The 16,353-nt window shown below is 47.3% G+C and overlaps 1 protein-coding gene across 1 annotated transcript in view; it reads right to left on the reverse strand.

The window, feature by feature from the left end:
* plcxd1 (phosphatidylinositol-specific phospholipase C, X domain containing 1) overlaps positions 1 to 16,353 on the reverse strand; it is a 53,324-nt gene that overhangs the window by 18,057 nt on the left and 18,914 nt on the right. Inside the window, exons 4-5 of the mRNA XM_034180609.1 lie at positions 9,998 to 10,126; positions 8,765 to 8,920 (exon numbers count right to left, since the gene is read on the reverse strand). Of these exons, the coding sequence (XP_034036500.1) occupies positions 8,765 to 8,920; positions 9,998 to 10,126 (285 nt within the window). The remainder of the gene's footprint in view (positions 1 to 8,764; positions 8,921 to 9,997; positions 10,127 to 16,353) is intronic.

The following is a 16,353-nucleotide window of genomic DNA, read 5'->3' on the forward strand; positions in this document are numbered from 1 at the left end:
AGAGCATATCTCACCCATATTGGCCTCTCTTCATTGGCTTCCTGTTAATTCTAGAATAGAATTTAAAATTCTTCTTCTTACTTATAAGGTTTTGAATAATCAGGTCCCATCTTATCTTAGGGACCTCATAGTACCATATCACCCCAATAGAGCGCTTCGCTCTCAGACTGCAGGCTTACTTGTAGTTCCTAGGGTTTGTAAGAGTAGAATGGGAGGCAGAGCCTTCAGCTTTCAGGCTCCTCTCCTGTGGAACCAGCTCCCAATTCAGATCAGGGAGACAGACACCCTCTCTACTTTTAAGATTAGGCTTAAAACTTTCCTTTTTGCTAAAGCTTATAGTTAGGGCTGGATCAGGTGACCCTGAACCATCCCTTAGTTATGCTGCTATAGACGTAGACTGCTGGGGGGTTCCCATGATGCACTGTTTCTTTCTCTTTTTGCTCTGTATGCACCACTCTGCATTTAATCATTAGTGATCGATCTCTGCTCCCCTCCACAGCATGTCTTTTTCCTGGTTCTCTCCCTCAGCCCCAACCAGTCCCAGCAGAAGACTGCCCCTCCCTGAGCCTGGTTCTGCTGGAGGTTTCTTCCCGTTAAAAGGGAGTTTTTCCTTCCCACTGTAGCCAAGTGCTTGCTCACAGGGGGTCGTTTTGACCGTTGGGGTTTTACATAATTATTGTATGGCCTTGCCTTACAATATAAAGCGCCTTGGGGCAACTGTTTGTTGTGATTTGGCGCTATATAAAAAAATTGATTGAATTGATTGATTGATTCCCGGACGTCGGCTTCCATCGACGCCCACCAGAAGCGCTGCTGGACCACTGCCACGGTCCTTCGCACCCCTGGGTGACAGGAGAGCTTGGAACCGTGACAGAAGTCCAGGACTGCAGCTCTGGCTTCTGGTGGGACGTAGAGGCGGTTCTTCGGGCCCATGCCTGGGTCCGGGCTCTGTGCCAGGGCCTCCCGGACGGTCTTCTCCACGTCCCAGGTGAGGGTGGCCACGATAGTGGACTCAGGTATGATGGATTCCGGCGGATCCGACAGCTCAGTTTTGACTTCATCTTCGTGTACCAGGGACAAGGCATCCGACTCAGGTTCTTGGTCCCGGGGCGATAGGTGATCCGGAAGTCAAAACGCCCGAAGAAAAATGACCAGCGGGCTTGCCTGGGGTTCAGCCGCTTGGCGGTCCTGATATACTCCAGGTTCCGATGGTCTGTGAAAACCGTGAATGGCTCCGAAGGTCCCTCCAACAGGTGTCTCCACTCCTCAAGAGCCTCCTTCACCGCAAGAAGTTCCCGATTGCCCACATCATAGTTCCGCTCTGCCGGGGTCAACCTGCGAGAAAAGTAGGCACAAGGGTGAAGAACCTTGTCGGACTCCCTGCTCTGGGATAACACGGCTCCTATCTCTGAGTCAGAGGCGTCCACTTCAACCACAAACTGGCGGCTAGGATCGGGCTGCACCAGAACTGGTGCAGTCGAAAACTGACGTTTCAACTCCCTAAACGTGGCTTTGCACCGATCCGACCAGGTGAAAGGGACTTTTGGGGAGGTCAGGGCTGTCAGGGGGCTAACTACCTGACTGTAGCCCTTAATGTTCCTCCTGTAGAAATTTGCAAAGCCGAGGAACTGTTGCAGCTTCCTACGGCTTGTAGGTTGGGGCCAGTCTCTCACCGCCGCAACCTTGGCCGGATAAGGGGCGACGAGTTGGAGGATATGATAAACCCCAGGAAGGACAAAGAAGTGCGGTGGAACTCGCACTTCTCGCCCTTCACAAACAACCGGTTCTCCAACAACCGCTGCAGGACCTGACGTACATGCTGGACATGAGTCTCAGGATCCGGGGAGAAGATGAGTATATCGTCCAGATATATACGAAGACGAATCGATGCAGGAAGTCCCGCAAGACGTCATTAACCAAAGCTTGGAATGTCACGGGGGCGTTAGTGAGACCGAACGGCATGACCAGGTACTCAAAGTGACCTAAGGGGGTGTTAAATGCCGTCTTCCACTCGTCTCCTTTCCGGATCCGAACCAGGTGATACACATTCCTAAGATCCAGGTTTGTGAAGATCTGGGCTCCATGCAAGGGCGTGAACACTGAATCCAACAGGGGCAAAGGGTATCGATTGCGAACCGTGATCTCGTTCAGCCCTCTGTAGTAAATGCATGGACGAAGTCCGCCGTCTTTCTTGCCCACAAAAAAGAAACCTGCACCCATCGGGGAGGTGGAGTTCTGGATCAGCCCAGCAGCTAACAAGTCCCGGATGTAGGTCTCCATTGATTCGCGCTCAGGACGGGAGAGGTTGTACAGCTTGCTGGATGGGTACTCAACGCCCGGGATCAAATCAATGGCACAATCGTACGGACGGTGCGGGGGAAGGGTGAGTGCCAGATCTTTGCTGAAGACGTCAGCAAGATCGTGGTACTCCACCGGCACCGCCGTTAGATTGGGGGGGACTTTAACCTCCTCATTAGCTATTAAACCGGGGGGAACCGAGGATCCTAAACACTCCCGGTGGCAGGTTTCGCTCCACTGAGCCACAACCCCAGGATTGTGTTTTACCATCCATGGGAAGCCCAATATCACGCGGGAGGTAGAAGGAGTAACAAAAAACTCAATCACCTCCCGATGATTCCCAGACACCACCAGAACTACTGGTTGTGTCTTGTGTGTGATTAATGAGAGAAGGGTGCCATCTAGTGCCCGTACCTTCAGAGGCGAAGGAAGCGCCACCAGAGGGAGCCCTACCTCCCTTGCCCATCTGCTGTCCAGCAGATTCCCTTCTGACCCCGTGTCCACCAGTGCTGGGGCTTGAAGGGTTAAATCCCCGCTCAGGATCGTAACTGGGAGATGTGTGGAGATGTCCCATGTGCATGTCTTGGCCCACCCTTAACCCAGTTTCTAAGGGCGGGCGTTCATGTTTAACTGCTTGGGGCAGTCTCTCTGCTGATGCTCACTTGAGCCGCTCCCCGCGGGCCAGTCTCCTCTGTCTGTTAGCTGATCTGAATTTGGCCCTGCTCGTGTCCATAGCATCATCAGAAGGGGGAGCTGTTGCCACACGGAGCGCCGAGGCTGTGGAGTGTGGGGCGGGCGGAACCTTGTCGGACCCGGAAGGGAGAGGGACGGCGCGTGCCCGGCCACGTCCTTCGTCTCGCTCCCGACTGCGTTCTTCTAATCGATTGTCTAAACGTATGACTAAATCGATAAGTCCATCCAAATCCCGCGGTTCCTCCTTGGCCACCAGGTGCTCCTTCAGGACCGGCGACAGTCCATTTATGAAGGCGGCGCGGAGCGCAGTCGTATTCCAGCCGAACGTCGCAGCCGTGATGCGGAAGTCGACTGCATATTCAGCTGCGCTCTGACGCCCCTGTCTCATAGACAGCAGCACGGTTGATGCGGTCTCGCCTCTGTTAGGGTGATCAAAAACCATTCTGAACTCCCTCACAAACCCAGTATAAGAGGTAAGGAGCCGTGAATTCTGCTCCCAAAGCGCTGTAGCCCAAGCGCGTGCCTCACCTCGAAGCAAATTAATTACATAAGCCACCCTACTGGCGTCTGACGCGTACATCACGGGACGTTGTGCAAAGACGAGCGAACACTGCATTAAAAAGTCAGCGCACGTCTCCACACAACCCCCGTACGGCTCAGGGGGACTTATGTATGCTTCATGGGATGGTGGGGGGGGGTCGTTGAATGACCATTGGAATGTCTATATTCGGCACCGGGTCAGCAGGAGGAGAAGCTGCAGCAGCGCCCTGAGCGCGCGCTTCCACCTGCGCTGTGAGAGCCTCCATCCTGCGATTGAGGATGACATTCTGCTCGGTCATTAGATCCAACCGGGCAGTAAAGGCGGTGAGGATTTGCTGCAACTCACCAATCACGCCTCCTGCAGACGCCTGTGCACCCTGCTCTTCCATTGGCTGGCCAACAGATGGTTGACGTCCCTCGGGATCCATGACGTTGGCCGAGATGTCCTGTTGTGAAAGTGTAGTGACACGGACCCACAACAGGGGGCGTAAATGAATGGACAATGAATGAGCCGAAAATAGAACACTTTACTGTTGTGAATGTGCACAACGAAATACAGACGATTACAGAATTTGTATGCAGTCAAAATACAGAGGTGACGTGTGGGCAGGCTCGAGGATAGAAGACGTCCGTCCAGAGAAGAACCGGATCCCACACGATTTCCACCGCCACCGAACCCGGAGGATACTGGAGCCGCCAAGTCCCGTGTCCCCAGGTGGCCACCGTCTCCAGCTGTCGGATCTGGTACTGCTGGCATGAAGCAGAAACAGTTAGGTGTGGGTGTGTGCACACCCAGTAACACAGTCAGTCAAGCAGGTGGGAATTTGCACCTCCACCTCCGCAATACTGAACACAGTCAATCCGCTACACTCGACCAGTTGCTTGTCTTATGAGTCGTGAAGGGTGTGATCCCGCACCCTGCTGTCGACGACTGAATCAGCCTCCTGCTGACACAAGCAAACAGGTCCTTCTGAAAAGATTAATCAAAAGATTACGTGCAATACGGCACAGTCAAACGGCTGAGAGTTTACCTCAAATGGTAGGCGATATCTCGGCAGCGGGGGGGAGATGTCGTCCGGCTTTTATGGAGCGGTTGATGAAGTAAGTGGAGATGAGTGACAGCTGTCATGAGTTGATGAGTGACAGCTTTCACTCCCGGATGTTCCCATCAGGCGGCAGCGCCCTCTCGTTCCTGAAGCCCGCACTTCAGGCAGGGCGCCCTCTGGTGGTGGTGGGCCAGCAGTACCTCCTCTTCAGCGGCCCACACAACACCACCATCTTCCATCTGACCTGGCTGCACTGCAATGGGCTGATCCAGTGATTCGGGAGGTTTGGGTGTTTTGGGACCATAAAAGGGGTCTTGATAAGGAAGAGTGCAATCAGGTGTCACAGTCAGCCCGGGTGCTGCTTCAGCAGTGGGACCGGTTGGTGGAGAAGGATGGTGTCTTCTACCGTCAGGTGTTTAAGTCCAATGGAGCTGGGGCTGTGTTGCAGTTGGTGTTACCTGCAGCTTTAAAAGCCGATGTGTTGACTGAGGTTCATCAAGGGTATGCTCATCAAGGGATCAAGAGGACCCTAGAGCTTTTACATCAGTGGTGTTATTGGCCAGGGATGTCTGCAGAAGTGGCAGATTGGTGCCAGGCATGTGAGAGGTGTCAGGTAGCAAAGGTGAACCAACCAGTGGCTCGTGGCCCATGGGACACCTGTTGGCATATCGGCCTAATGAGATTCTTGCCATTGATTTTACTGTTCTAGAGCCTAGTCATGGTAGAGTGGAAGACGTTCTAGTAATGACTGACGTTTTTAGTAAGTACATGTGGGCAGTCCCTACCCGTGACCAGCGAGCTCCTACAGTAGCTCAAGTTCTGGTTATGGAGTGGTTTTCAAGGTTTGGGGTTCCAGCTCGGATACATTCTGATCAGGGACGGAGTTTTGAGAGTGTATTTATCAAGCAGTTGTGTGGCTTCTATGGCAAAGAGAAGTCTCATACTACACCATACCATCCATCTGGGAATGGGCAGTGTGAGCGTTTTAATAGAACGCTTCATGATCTGTTGCGCATACTGCCCGTGTCTCCAAAGCAACATTGGGGTTCCTGTTTGCCCCAGGTTCTGTATGCTTATAACACAACGCCGCATCAGGCAACTGGTGAGTCTCCTTTTTTGTTGATAGTAGAGAAGCTTGAATCTTCGACTGGACTGGGTTGCTTGACACGAGGACGTTTCGCTTCAAATCGCAGAAGCTTCCTCAGCTAAAATTCTTGCTCTGGTAGTCTGACTTCTGTCTTGACTCGTGAAGCGAAACGTCCTCGCGTCAAGCAACCCAGTCCAGTCGAAGATTCAAGCTTCTCTACTATGGAAACCACCTGGGCAACTGAGAGCCTACACAGAAACTTTTTTGTTGATGTTTGGTCAGGAGCCAAGACTTCCAGTCGATTTTCTGTTCGGTCGGGTTCAGGAGCCTGTGAGTGGTTTTGTTCATGAGTGGGTCCGGGAGCACCAGACCCGCTTGCAGATGGCTTTTGATGGAGCCCGGGATCGGCTGAAGGCCACTGCAGAGTGGCGTAAGAAGGATTATGATCAGTGTGTCCGTGATGTTCCCCTGAAGGAGGGCCAGTTGGTCTGATTGCGAGATTTTGGGGTACGGGGCCGTCATAACATCCAGGACCAGTGGTCCTCTGTGATGTATCGTGTCCTGAGGGCACCACAGGAAGAAGGGACTGTTTATACAATCGCCCCTAAGGATGATTTAACCAGAGCCAAGCAGGTTCATCGCTCATTGTTGAAGGTAGTGGTAGGGGTTGGGTCCCCTGATGAGGTTGTGACACATTCTCTGCCCCCTGTGGAGTTTTCTCCATTTGTGGTGGAGCCATTAGAGGACAGGTGGTGGTGTAATGGTGGGTGGTTGGTATCAGGATCTGAGGACCCTGCGTCTACTTCAGTTGTGCAGGAAGTGGTGACTCCGCCTGCTTCTCAGATGGAGGGGGTGGGAGACCCAGGTTGCCCCTCAGGTGGAGGGGGCAGAGGCTGTGAGTTTACCTGCTTCCCCGCAGTTGAGTCCACCAGTAGATCCAGTGGTTGTTATGCCATCTCTGCCAGTGGAGTCTAGTATGTCTTCCCTCCCCCCTAGTGAAGAAGTTGGATTTCGGCGGACGACTAGGGTTACTGCGGGTCATCATTCTAATATTCATCATCTTCCACGGTCTGCAGTGCAAGTGGGTCCTTCTGGCCCTATGTAATATAGGTGGTATGACTAAGGTTAAGGAATGGGTTCTATTCCATCGTCGGGGCAGCGATTCAATTTGTGGGGGTAGATTGTAGCAGGATGGATGACCTTAATGATGTTCAGCTGGTGGATTGAGTGCAGCTGGTTGTGGCAGAGAAGTGTTTGTATAAAATAGGGAGTGTGTTGTGCTCTTCTTTCTCTTTCTGGAGATTGACTGCAGGTGTTTGGACGTGTTCACTTCCAAGTTCCCGTGAAGACAGAGACCTCTGTGTGGGCTGTCGTTGGCGGTGCGCTGCTGAGTTTGTGGTGCTCTTGACGCTCTGGGGTGGTGTCCAGTTACAGCTGATTGCTGTGACGGACGGTTCGGATTTTGGACCAAGCTGTGGAAGGAGGCCCTGCTGCTTTGCTCTGGTGCTCTGCTGAAAGATTTCGTCCTGTGAGACCGCTAGATGTGCCCTGTTTGCTGCGGCGGCTTTACGCTCGGTGTGGACATTTGGAAAACTCTGCCAGCTGCATGTGCTGCCGGGCTGTGTGATGCAAGGGCGCCCTCATGTGGTCATGATTCATGGTGTTTTACATTAGTTTTTATAAAATTGTCTTTTTAACTAGAAATCTGATTGTTAATAAATTCTTTTTGTATTTGGGAACCACTTCTCTGTCTCAATTGCAACGAACCTGTGTCTTAAGTTGAAGTTATTCAAACTGTCGAATTCCCTGGGTGAAATTCCCAGGGTGGTGTCAGAAGTCCGACATATCATGTTTAATCATGATTTTTAATTGTAGGAGTAACTTGTCCGCTTTACCACATCAACAAGGAGATAAACATATTTTTTTTAAAAAGAGAAAAAAGTGCCGAAATAACTGACTGGCAAAAATTTGTCTGTGTTGTAATGTAACACCTTACGTGCACAGTCACGTCCAGCTGTCAGTCAGTCAGCGGTCAGTTGACATGCGCTAATGTCCACAGCAAAGCAATCACACAACAATGAGTTCACGCCTTCGTCACCCTTATTTGTTTGATTTAATTTCCACTCTTTTGTCTGTCATGTAAACTGAAATTTATGTGGTGGACGTGAAATCAGCCGGCCGGGCGGCTTCACACCGTGCTGTGCGCTTAGACGCTGGCCGGTCCACATGAGAGCATGAGCGCCCGCACACACATACACTGCGTCAGCTAGAACTGACAATGTTTGATTCATGGTGTGTGTGTGTGTGTGTGTGTGTGTGTGTGTGTGTGTGTGTGTGTGTGTGTGTGTTGGTGGAGGGATGACATGCTCCACAAGCCATTTGTGTTGGTGGTGGGGGGCAACGCCACACGCCATTTGTGTGTATGTGTGTGTTTGGGGGGGGGGCGTTCAGCACAGTCACACCCGTGTGTTGCTAGGTGACACCACACTCATGTGGCACTTAGACACCTTTCACAGACAGATCGAATGTGATCGTCTGCTCTCTGCTATCATATCAGGAATGCGAATAGCCCGGCCTTTTGTAAGTGTGCAGCGAGCGGTGTTACATGTTCGTATGTAACACCTGGAATTTGGCTGACACCTGCAGAGAGAGGGATCGAATGAGCACATGCAGGGCATTCACTGTCTTTCGGCCACTTGTGCATGCAAATGTTGTGGTGACAGGTGCACAAGGTGTTTGAGGTGGCTTAAATTTTTCACGAATGGCATGCAATTCTTCCTTCATGTGCTAGTCTGCTTCAAGCATGTTATATGTGAAGGGGCCCTTAGGTGTGCTTTTTTGGGTAAAGGTTCCAATATCACAAATATCTGCCGTTTTGATTTGTCCATGCCTTGCAAGATACTGAGTCACATTTGCCATTGTTGAAGAAACTGTTATGCATGCTCTTCAGTTATTAAGTTATTATCATTAATTATTATTTACACAATATCAGTCTGGACGTTTTGAGTCACAATGAAACATCATTTCAAAAGATGTGTTTTCAGTGTTCATAAATATGAAGAACTGAAGTCCTTATTGAAAACAGGAAGAGAAGCTGTACCTTTTTGGGGCAGAGTTTGGAGGTAAAAATGTTGCGGATGTTCGTGAGGAGCAGCATGTGGAGCTCCTGGTTTAGGCCCAGGAAGTGGCTAAAAGACAGGATGACCACCTCTCTGGGATGAGCATCCAGCCACTCCTTTATCTCTGTTAGAACCGTCTGTCAGGAAAGCACAAAACAGATGTTCTTACAAAACCAGATCGACATCATTCCGAAGACAGTCGTTCCTACAGTGTTCCTTCAGTTTGGATGTATTCACCCTCCCATTAAAGCTGACAGTCACGGGTTCATGGTAAAGTGGCAGAGTAGGATTGTCATACAACTGTTTTTCTCAACCCAGTTCTCAAAGACCACCTAACCTGCACATTTTACACCTCTCCCCGCTCTGCCAGAAGATCAGTGTGTTTGTGTGTGTGAGTGGTCCTGTTACCCGGTATACTTCACAGGTGATTCACATCACTATGGTGGTGATAGTGATGTACTATTTAAGTTGGTCACAGTGCTTCTTTGGGTGCTGGATATGTCTTTCCTGTCCACTGTGTTTTTCCACTACTCTTGTTATTTATAATCATGATGAGGGCAAGAAATTATTCCAAATATTCAGCAAATCAAGGAGGCATGCCAGACACCTGTGACTTGCTACACTTTGAAGATAAATGGACATTGGTGTGTTTGACAGTTTGGGCTGACATTAAATGTTTGTTAAATCCTGTGTTTTTCTTCTATTTGGTGTGGTTGCTGCACTTGGTAGCGCCAAAGTTTAATCACTTTGCACTCTATTCAAACATTCTTAATAATGTTTTAAAAAAATTATATTATCATTATATTAAAAAAAGATATTAAAAAAAATAGGGAAGGGCCAACCATGTCAGCACATTTAAACTAGCCTTCGAGTAAATAGTTAGGTAGGTCAACAACATATTACTTCTCAGTACTTCTCACTGAAAATTGTGATTTTTTTTTTTTAAGAAATGGAACAATTTAAGCAGTTAAAAATAAATAAATACTGGATTTCTAAAAAAATCCGCACTGTAATATGATTAATCATTGTTTGTTATTTTACCAAGTTTCAAGGAGATCAGCTTTCTGATAAAACATAGACAGCAAAGATCACATAAGCTTGAAGCAGTATTAAATACTATTATTTTCCCTTTTGTTTTACAGTGTGGCTGGCTTAGCATTTTGTCACGACCCCTTCAGAGAAACCCCTGGCTGCACCCTGTGCCATGACTGCACCTGGACGGTTAGCGTGGTGTAGACACCGTGGTAGAAGTACAGGTCACTGGAGCTGTCGCTGGGTCTGTGTGCAATCCTCAGGTCGCAGTATCTGACTCCACAGTCCAGCTGCTGCATTATAGTGTACTCCTGCAACACACAGGAGGATACACAAACCATTACACAACACCTATCATCAAGTTTGGCTTGCAGAGAGGTACGTATAGAAAAATGTCCGAAACAACACTGAATGAAACACTTTAAAATTTAGTATAACATGGCAAACTTTACTGCAAATCCAAATCAAGAGCAAATGTTGTTGCTCAGTTTTCACAAACTTAAAGGTGTCATTCTGAGACAGTTTGGTCAGTTTCTCACCAGATTCCTGCAGACCAATTTGCTCGTTAGGATGTCATCTGGTTTATCCACCAGTCATGGTAACGGCACCAAAATGATGTTGCCGGTGTCACAGACCGAATGATCCCCACTAAAAACTGGTCCACCCTGCCTCCACTGCCCATGCATCCAGGGGCGTCGGACAGGGGGGTAAAGGGTACTATGTACCCAGGGCCCAGAGCATTGGGGGGCACAAAAAACTGGCATTAAATACATTTTTGTGTTGCATGTTATTAATGTCCATACAATTCATGTTGTAAAAGAATATAATTAGAATGAATGTATAAATGTTGCAAAACATAATTCTGCTCTAACAATAATATTGAAAGATCTCTGAGAGCCCTTCCAAACCCTGCACAGTTGTACAATGGTTTAGTCCAGGCGCACAGGTGGCACTCTACCACACACACACACACACACACACACACACACACACACACACACACACACACACACACACACACACACACACACACCTCATTATCATACCTGGATGATTTAAAGATGGCGCAACCCCGTGTGCGACATCGAGGAGCCCTTAGAGTCTTTAGGGTGTTGGTGTTTTTGTTACTTTTACTCACGCACCACGTAAAGGCAACAGTGCAACCCAGTCTCAAGTACGACCGAGATACGTTGCTTTCTTTACAAGACCAAATAAATGGGGAGTATACGATCTCAAAGTGCTGGATCTACACCCGGAGCTGATATGTCAAGAAAACGTGCAGCAAGCCCACTACCTGATCCAGGAGGCCGGCCGCACCGGTCTCAACAGCTCGAGGCGGAGGCGAGGCGGACGGGGCGGAGCTGAGCGGAGGTTCCGTTGGGTTGTTAGGAAAAGGAGGCTAACGCTCCCCTCCATTCTGCTTGCAAATGTCCAATCACTGGGAAATAAAATAGACGAACTACATGCAAGAATATCAGCGGAGCGGTACATGAGAGACTGCTCACTACTCTGTTTCTGTGAGACGTGGCTGGAGGAGAAAATCCCCGACGAGCCTCTCACTCCAGAGGGCTATACCATCTTTAGAGCCGACAGGTGCGCTGCTGACTGCGGGAAGAGCCGCAGAGGAGGGACGGCAATCCTAGTAAACCAGTCCTGGTGCACAGTCAACACGTGGAATGTTGTCACTAAGACGTGGAATATCTTACCTTGAAATGTAGACCGTTTTATTTACCCAGGGAACTTCAATGCATTATTGTAAGTGTGGTGTATATTCCCCCCTCTGCTAAGGAGGAAGTAGCACTAAAACTTTTACATAACATAATCAGTAAACATGCAAATGAGTATCCGGAAGCTGCTTTTACAATTTTAGGGGATTTTAATCACTGTAATCTCCGAAAAGACATTCCCAAACTTTATCAATATGTGACTTTCCCAACCAGAGGTGACAGAACATTAGATCACAGCTATTGTAATTTAAAAAATGCATATGTAGCTGAATCTAAACCTCACTTTGGGAAGTCTGATCATATGGCTATTTTTTTAAAACCCACATACACAAACAGACTAAAAGCTACTCCTGTCACTACCCGCACCGTTAATGTTTGGACTGGAAGTGCAATGGCCTGCCTCCAGGGCTGTCTTGAGGCCACAGATATGAACATTTTTAAGGAGGCTTCAGAACACATTCATGAATACACAGAAACTGTCAGTGACTATATTAGCTGGTGCACCTCCATATGTATCCCCTCTCGTACTGTTCGCATTTTTCCAAATCAGAAACCCTGGTTTAATGCGGACGTACGGAAAAAGATCAGGGAGAAGTGGGAGGCTTATAAGTCTGGAAATAAAGAGGAGTATAAGAGGGCTAAATATGAACTGCTAAAGCAAAAAGAGCACGCTCCCAAAAACTAGTAAGCCTACCCTTGCAGGATAACACCCACATCATGTGGAAGGAAATACGATCTATTACAAACTACAACAGAAGCACCAATGTCACTGACGTCAGAGATGCCACCCTTGCAGACCGCCTCAACAACTTCAATCGGAGGAACACGGAGACACCCGCCAGACTCCCCTGCAGTGCTGAGGACACCACCCTGCAGGTGACACACACACAGGTGCAGAGAGCTCTAAAACGGGTTAATCCCCGGAAGGCTGTGGGCCCAGATGGAGTGTCACCTAGAGTCCTGAAGGCCTGTGCTGAACAACTGGCAGGTGTGTATACGGACATTTTCAACCAGTCCCTGTCACAAGCAGTAGTGCCACGTTTGTTCAAATCTTGCATTTTGATACCAGTCCCCAAGAAACCTGACACTTCATCTCCGAATGACTTCAGGCCTGTGGCCCTAACACCCGTGGCCATGAAGTGTCTGGAAAAGCTGGTATTAGCGCACATAAACTCTTTCATTCCAGACAATTCAGATTCATTACAGTTTGCTTACCGTCCAAATAGATCAGTGGATGATGCGGTCGCCTACAACCCCTGGCAAAAATTATGGAATCACCGGCCTCGGAGGATGTTCATTCAGTTGTTTAATTTTGTAGAAAAAAAGCAGATCACAGACATGACACAAAACTAAAGTCATTTCAAATGGCAACTTTCTGGCTTTAAGAAACACTATAAGAAATCAAGAAAAAAGATTGTGGCAGTCAGGAACTGTTACTTTTTTAGACAAAGCAGAGGAAAAAAATATGGAATCACTCAATTCTGAGGAAAATATCTGCTTTTTTTCTACAAAATTAAACAACTGAATGAACATCCTCTGAGGCCGGTGATTCCATAATTTTTGCCAGGGGTTGTATGTCTTACACCATACACTTCAACACTTGGATCATAATAAAACCTATGTCAGAATACTATTTTTAGACTATAGCTCCGCTTTCAATACTATCGACCCGGGTAAACTCGTTGTAAAGTTAAGACACCTTGAACTGCCGGCCACAACCTGTAATTGGATTTTGGACTGTCTGCTAAACAGACAGCAGGTGGTGAAGATGGGGAGGGGGGGGGGGGGGGGGGGTAACATCAGGTAACCTGTTGGTTAGTACAGGTACTCCCCAAGGCTGCTGCCTCGGCCCAAGGCTCTATACATTGTACACACATGACTGTGTCTCCACTCACAATAGCTCACTCATCATCAAATATGTGGATGATACCACCATCTTGGGCCTTATTGCGGGTGGGGATGAGACAGGATACAGGGAGCAGGTCAACAACATCATTGTCTATGGAGAGAAAAATGACCTTGTCCTCAATGTAGACAAGACCAGGGAGCTTGTCATAGACTTCAGGAAGAAAGGTCCTCCTCTGCAACCTCTCATCATCAAGGACACGGTAGTAGAGAGGGTTGACAGCTACAAATTCCTGGGCCTATATTTAACATCTAACCTGAGCTGGTCTACTAACACTGTTGCCACAATGAAAAAAGCCCAGAAGCGTCTGTATTTTATAAGACTTCTGAAGAAGGCTGGACTTAGGAAGCGCCCTCTCACACATGTCTACAGAGGACTCATAGAGAGCATCCTGGCATTTGGCATCACGGTGTGGTTTGGTAACGTCACACAGGCAGATATAAAGTCACTCCAAAGAGTCATTAAGACTGCAGAGAGGATCATTAGGATAGACCTTCCATCCATAACCATGACACACACAGAGCAGTGCAAGAAGAAAGCTCAGTCCATAATCAGAGACAGGCACCATCCAGGACACCTGTTACTGAGGCCCAGATACAAACCCTACAGTCTGAGACACATTAGAGCAGACAGCATTATCACACACAAAACACGTTTCTACAACAGCTTCTTTCCAGCAGCTGTAAGGCTGATGGCCAATCTATAGACTATAAATGTACTGGAAACAAGCGTTGTTTTATTTTTTTTTTTTAAGATGTTTTAAGATTTTATTTTTAAGATGTTCTTTTGACTCTAAGGGTGACAATACAATTCCTATGTATGTGTACAATTTTGTTGTGCTCTACAAATGGCAAATAAAACTTTGACTTGACTTGACACACACACATCCTAAATGGGATCTGACAGAAAGAGGAGGTGTTTAGTAGAGCTGAAACAACTAATCGATTTAATCGATTATTAAAATAGTTGTCAACTAATTTAGTCATCGTTTAGTTATTAAATAACTTTGTTTTACCGCAAATGTTTCGTTTCTTCCATATAAATCAACCATTTCTGCAGCGCGGCTTTGCTTTGAACCTTGAACCAATCGAAGCAGTGATTCGCAGATCGAAGCAGTGCTTCGAACTGCTGCTTTGTTGGTTCATTGTTTCCCCACTAAAACCCCAAAAAGCACATATCTGTGAGTAAGATTTACCTTTTTATGTTAATCTGACCTGTTATGGTCTTCTGAAATAGTTGATAGATGTATTTTATAACTTAAAAACGGGACCGATGCTAACGCGTTAGCATGTCTACGGCGTTTTCAATGTTAAAGTTAGCATTAAGCTGTTGCAGCTGTCAGCACATTTGTTTTCTGTATAATAATTCATGGCTCAGCATTTGTTGTCGTAAAAGAGTCAAATGTATTACAAATTGTAATATTTTATTTATTTCTTATTTATATATTAGTAATAATAGCAACAACAATAATAGTAATAATAACCACTAATGCTACAATGCTAATGCTAAAACTAATGCTACCCCCGCCCCCCCCTCGCCCTCACCAACAGCCCCATCACCACTGTGGTCTGTCACCGCTTCCTCGGCACCACCATCACCCAGGACCTCAAGTGGGAGTCAACCATCAGCTCCCTCATCAAGAAGGCCCAGCAGAGGATGTACTTCCTGCAGCAGCTGAAGAAGGCCAAGCTGCCTGTCCAGCTGATGGTGCAGTTCTACACGGCCATCATCGAGTCCATCCTCTGCTCCTCCATCACGGTGTGGTACGCCGGGGCCACAGCCAGGGACAGACACAGACTGCAGCGCATTGTGGCCTCTGCTGAGAAGGTGATTGACTGTAGCCTTCCATCTCTCCATGACCTGCACGTCTCCAGGACTCTGGGCCGAGCAGGTCGGATCACAGCTGACCCTTCTCACCCTGCACACGGTCTATTCAAACCACTCCCCTCGGGCAGGAGGCTACGGTCCATCCGGACCAGAACCTCCCGCCATAAGAACAGTTTCTTCCCCTCTGCCGTTAGACTCATGAACACCTCATAACTCAGTCACCTTAAGCTTAACTCTGTCACTTTATCATTTTATCACGGGTCACTTTAGACAGTGTACTTTGGTTTTTAATTGCACTCATCCCACTGCACTGTTTTTTCTGTTTCTCTGTTTTTCTGTTGCACACAGCCTTTCATATTTCATATTTCTTTTTTTTATCTAATATTTTATCTTATTTTGACACATATGTTATATTTTATCTTAGCATTTTATCTCTTCTTAATGTTGCACCATTGTACCAAAGTAAATTCCTAGTCTGTGAATCCTGTTCACTGGCAATGGCAATAAACTTCTGATTCTGATTCTACAATACAATTTTAGAGAAAGAAACAAAAGAACCTGATTAAACACAACAGAAAAGATAAATCCAACTAACAATGAACATAAATAAAGATAAATATAGAAATAAATAACTGTTTCCTGTGAACACCTAGTGACTCAAACCTCCACTTCACCCCTGTTTTATTTAAGTTTAATGATAATTTGTTTTGGTCAAACCACATCTAAGCTGTAATTTTACACAAGAAAAATTAAAATGCAGTTAACTGCACATGTGTGTATTTTTTCATAGAAAATATGTTTTTAAAGATCACATATTACACTTTAGTCAGGCCTTTAAAATAGTTTTGTGGACTCTTGCTGTAATATGTTGTCAGTGGTTGAGATAGTTGCTGTAGGCATCTATGAGGTCTGTTAGAAAAGTATTGGACCTTTTTATTTTTTGCAAAAACCTGATGGATTTGAATCACATGTGCTTGCATGAGCCAACCTTGAACCTTCGTGCGCATGCGTGAATTTTTTCACGCCTGTCGATTGCGTCATTTGTTGGTAAGCAGCCTTTGTGTGAGGATGTGTGTAG

Source organism: Thalassophryne amazonica, chromosome 10 (assembly GCF_902500255.1).
Source record: "Thalassophryne amazonica chromosome 10, fThaAma1.1, whole genome shotgun sequence".
Lineage (NCBI taxonomy): Eukaryota > Metazoa > Chordata > Actinopteri > Batrachoidiformes > Batrachoididae > Thalassophryne > Thalassophryne amazonica.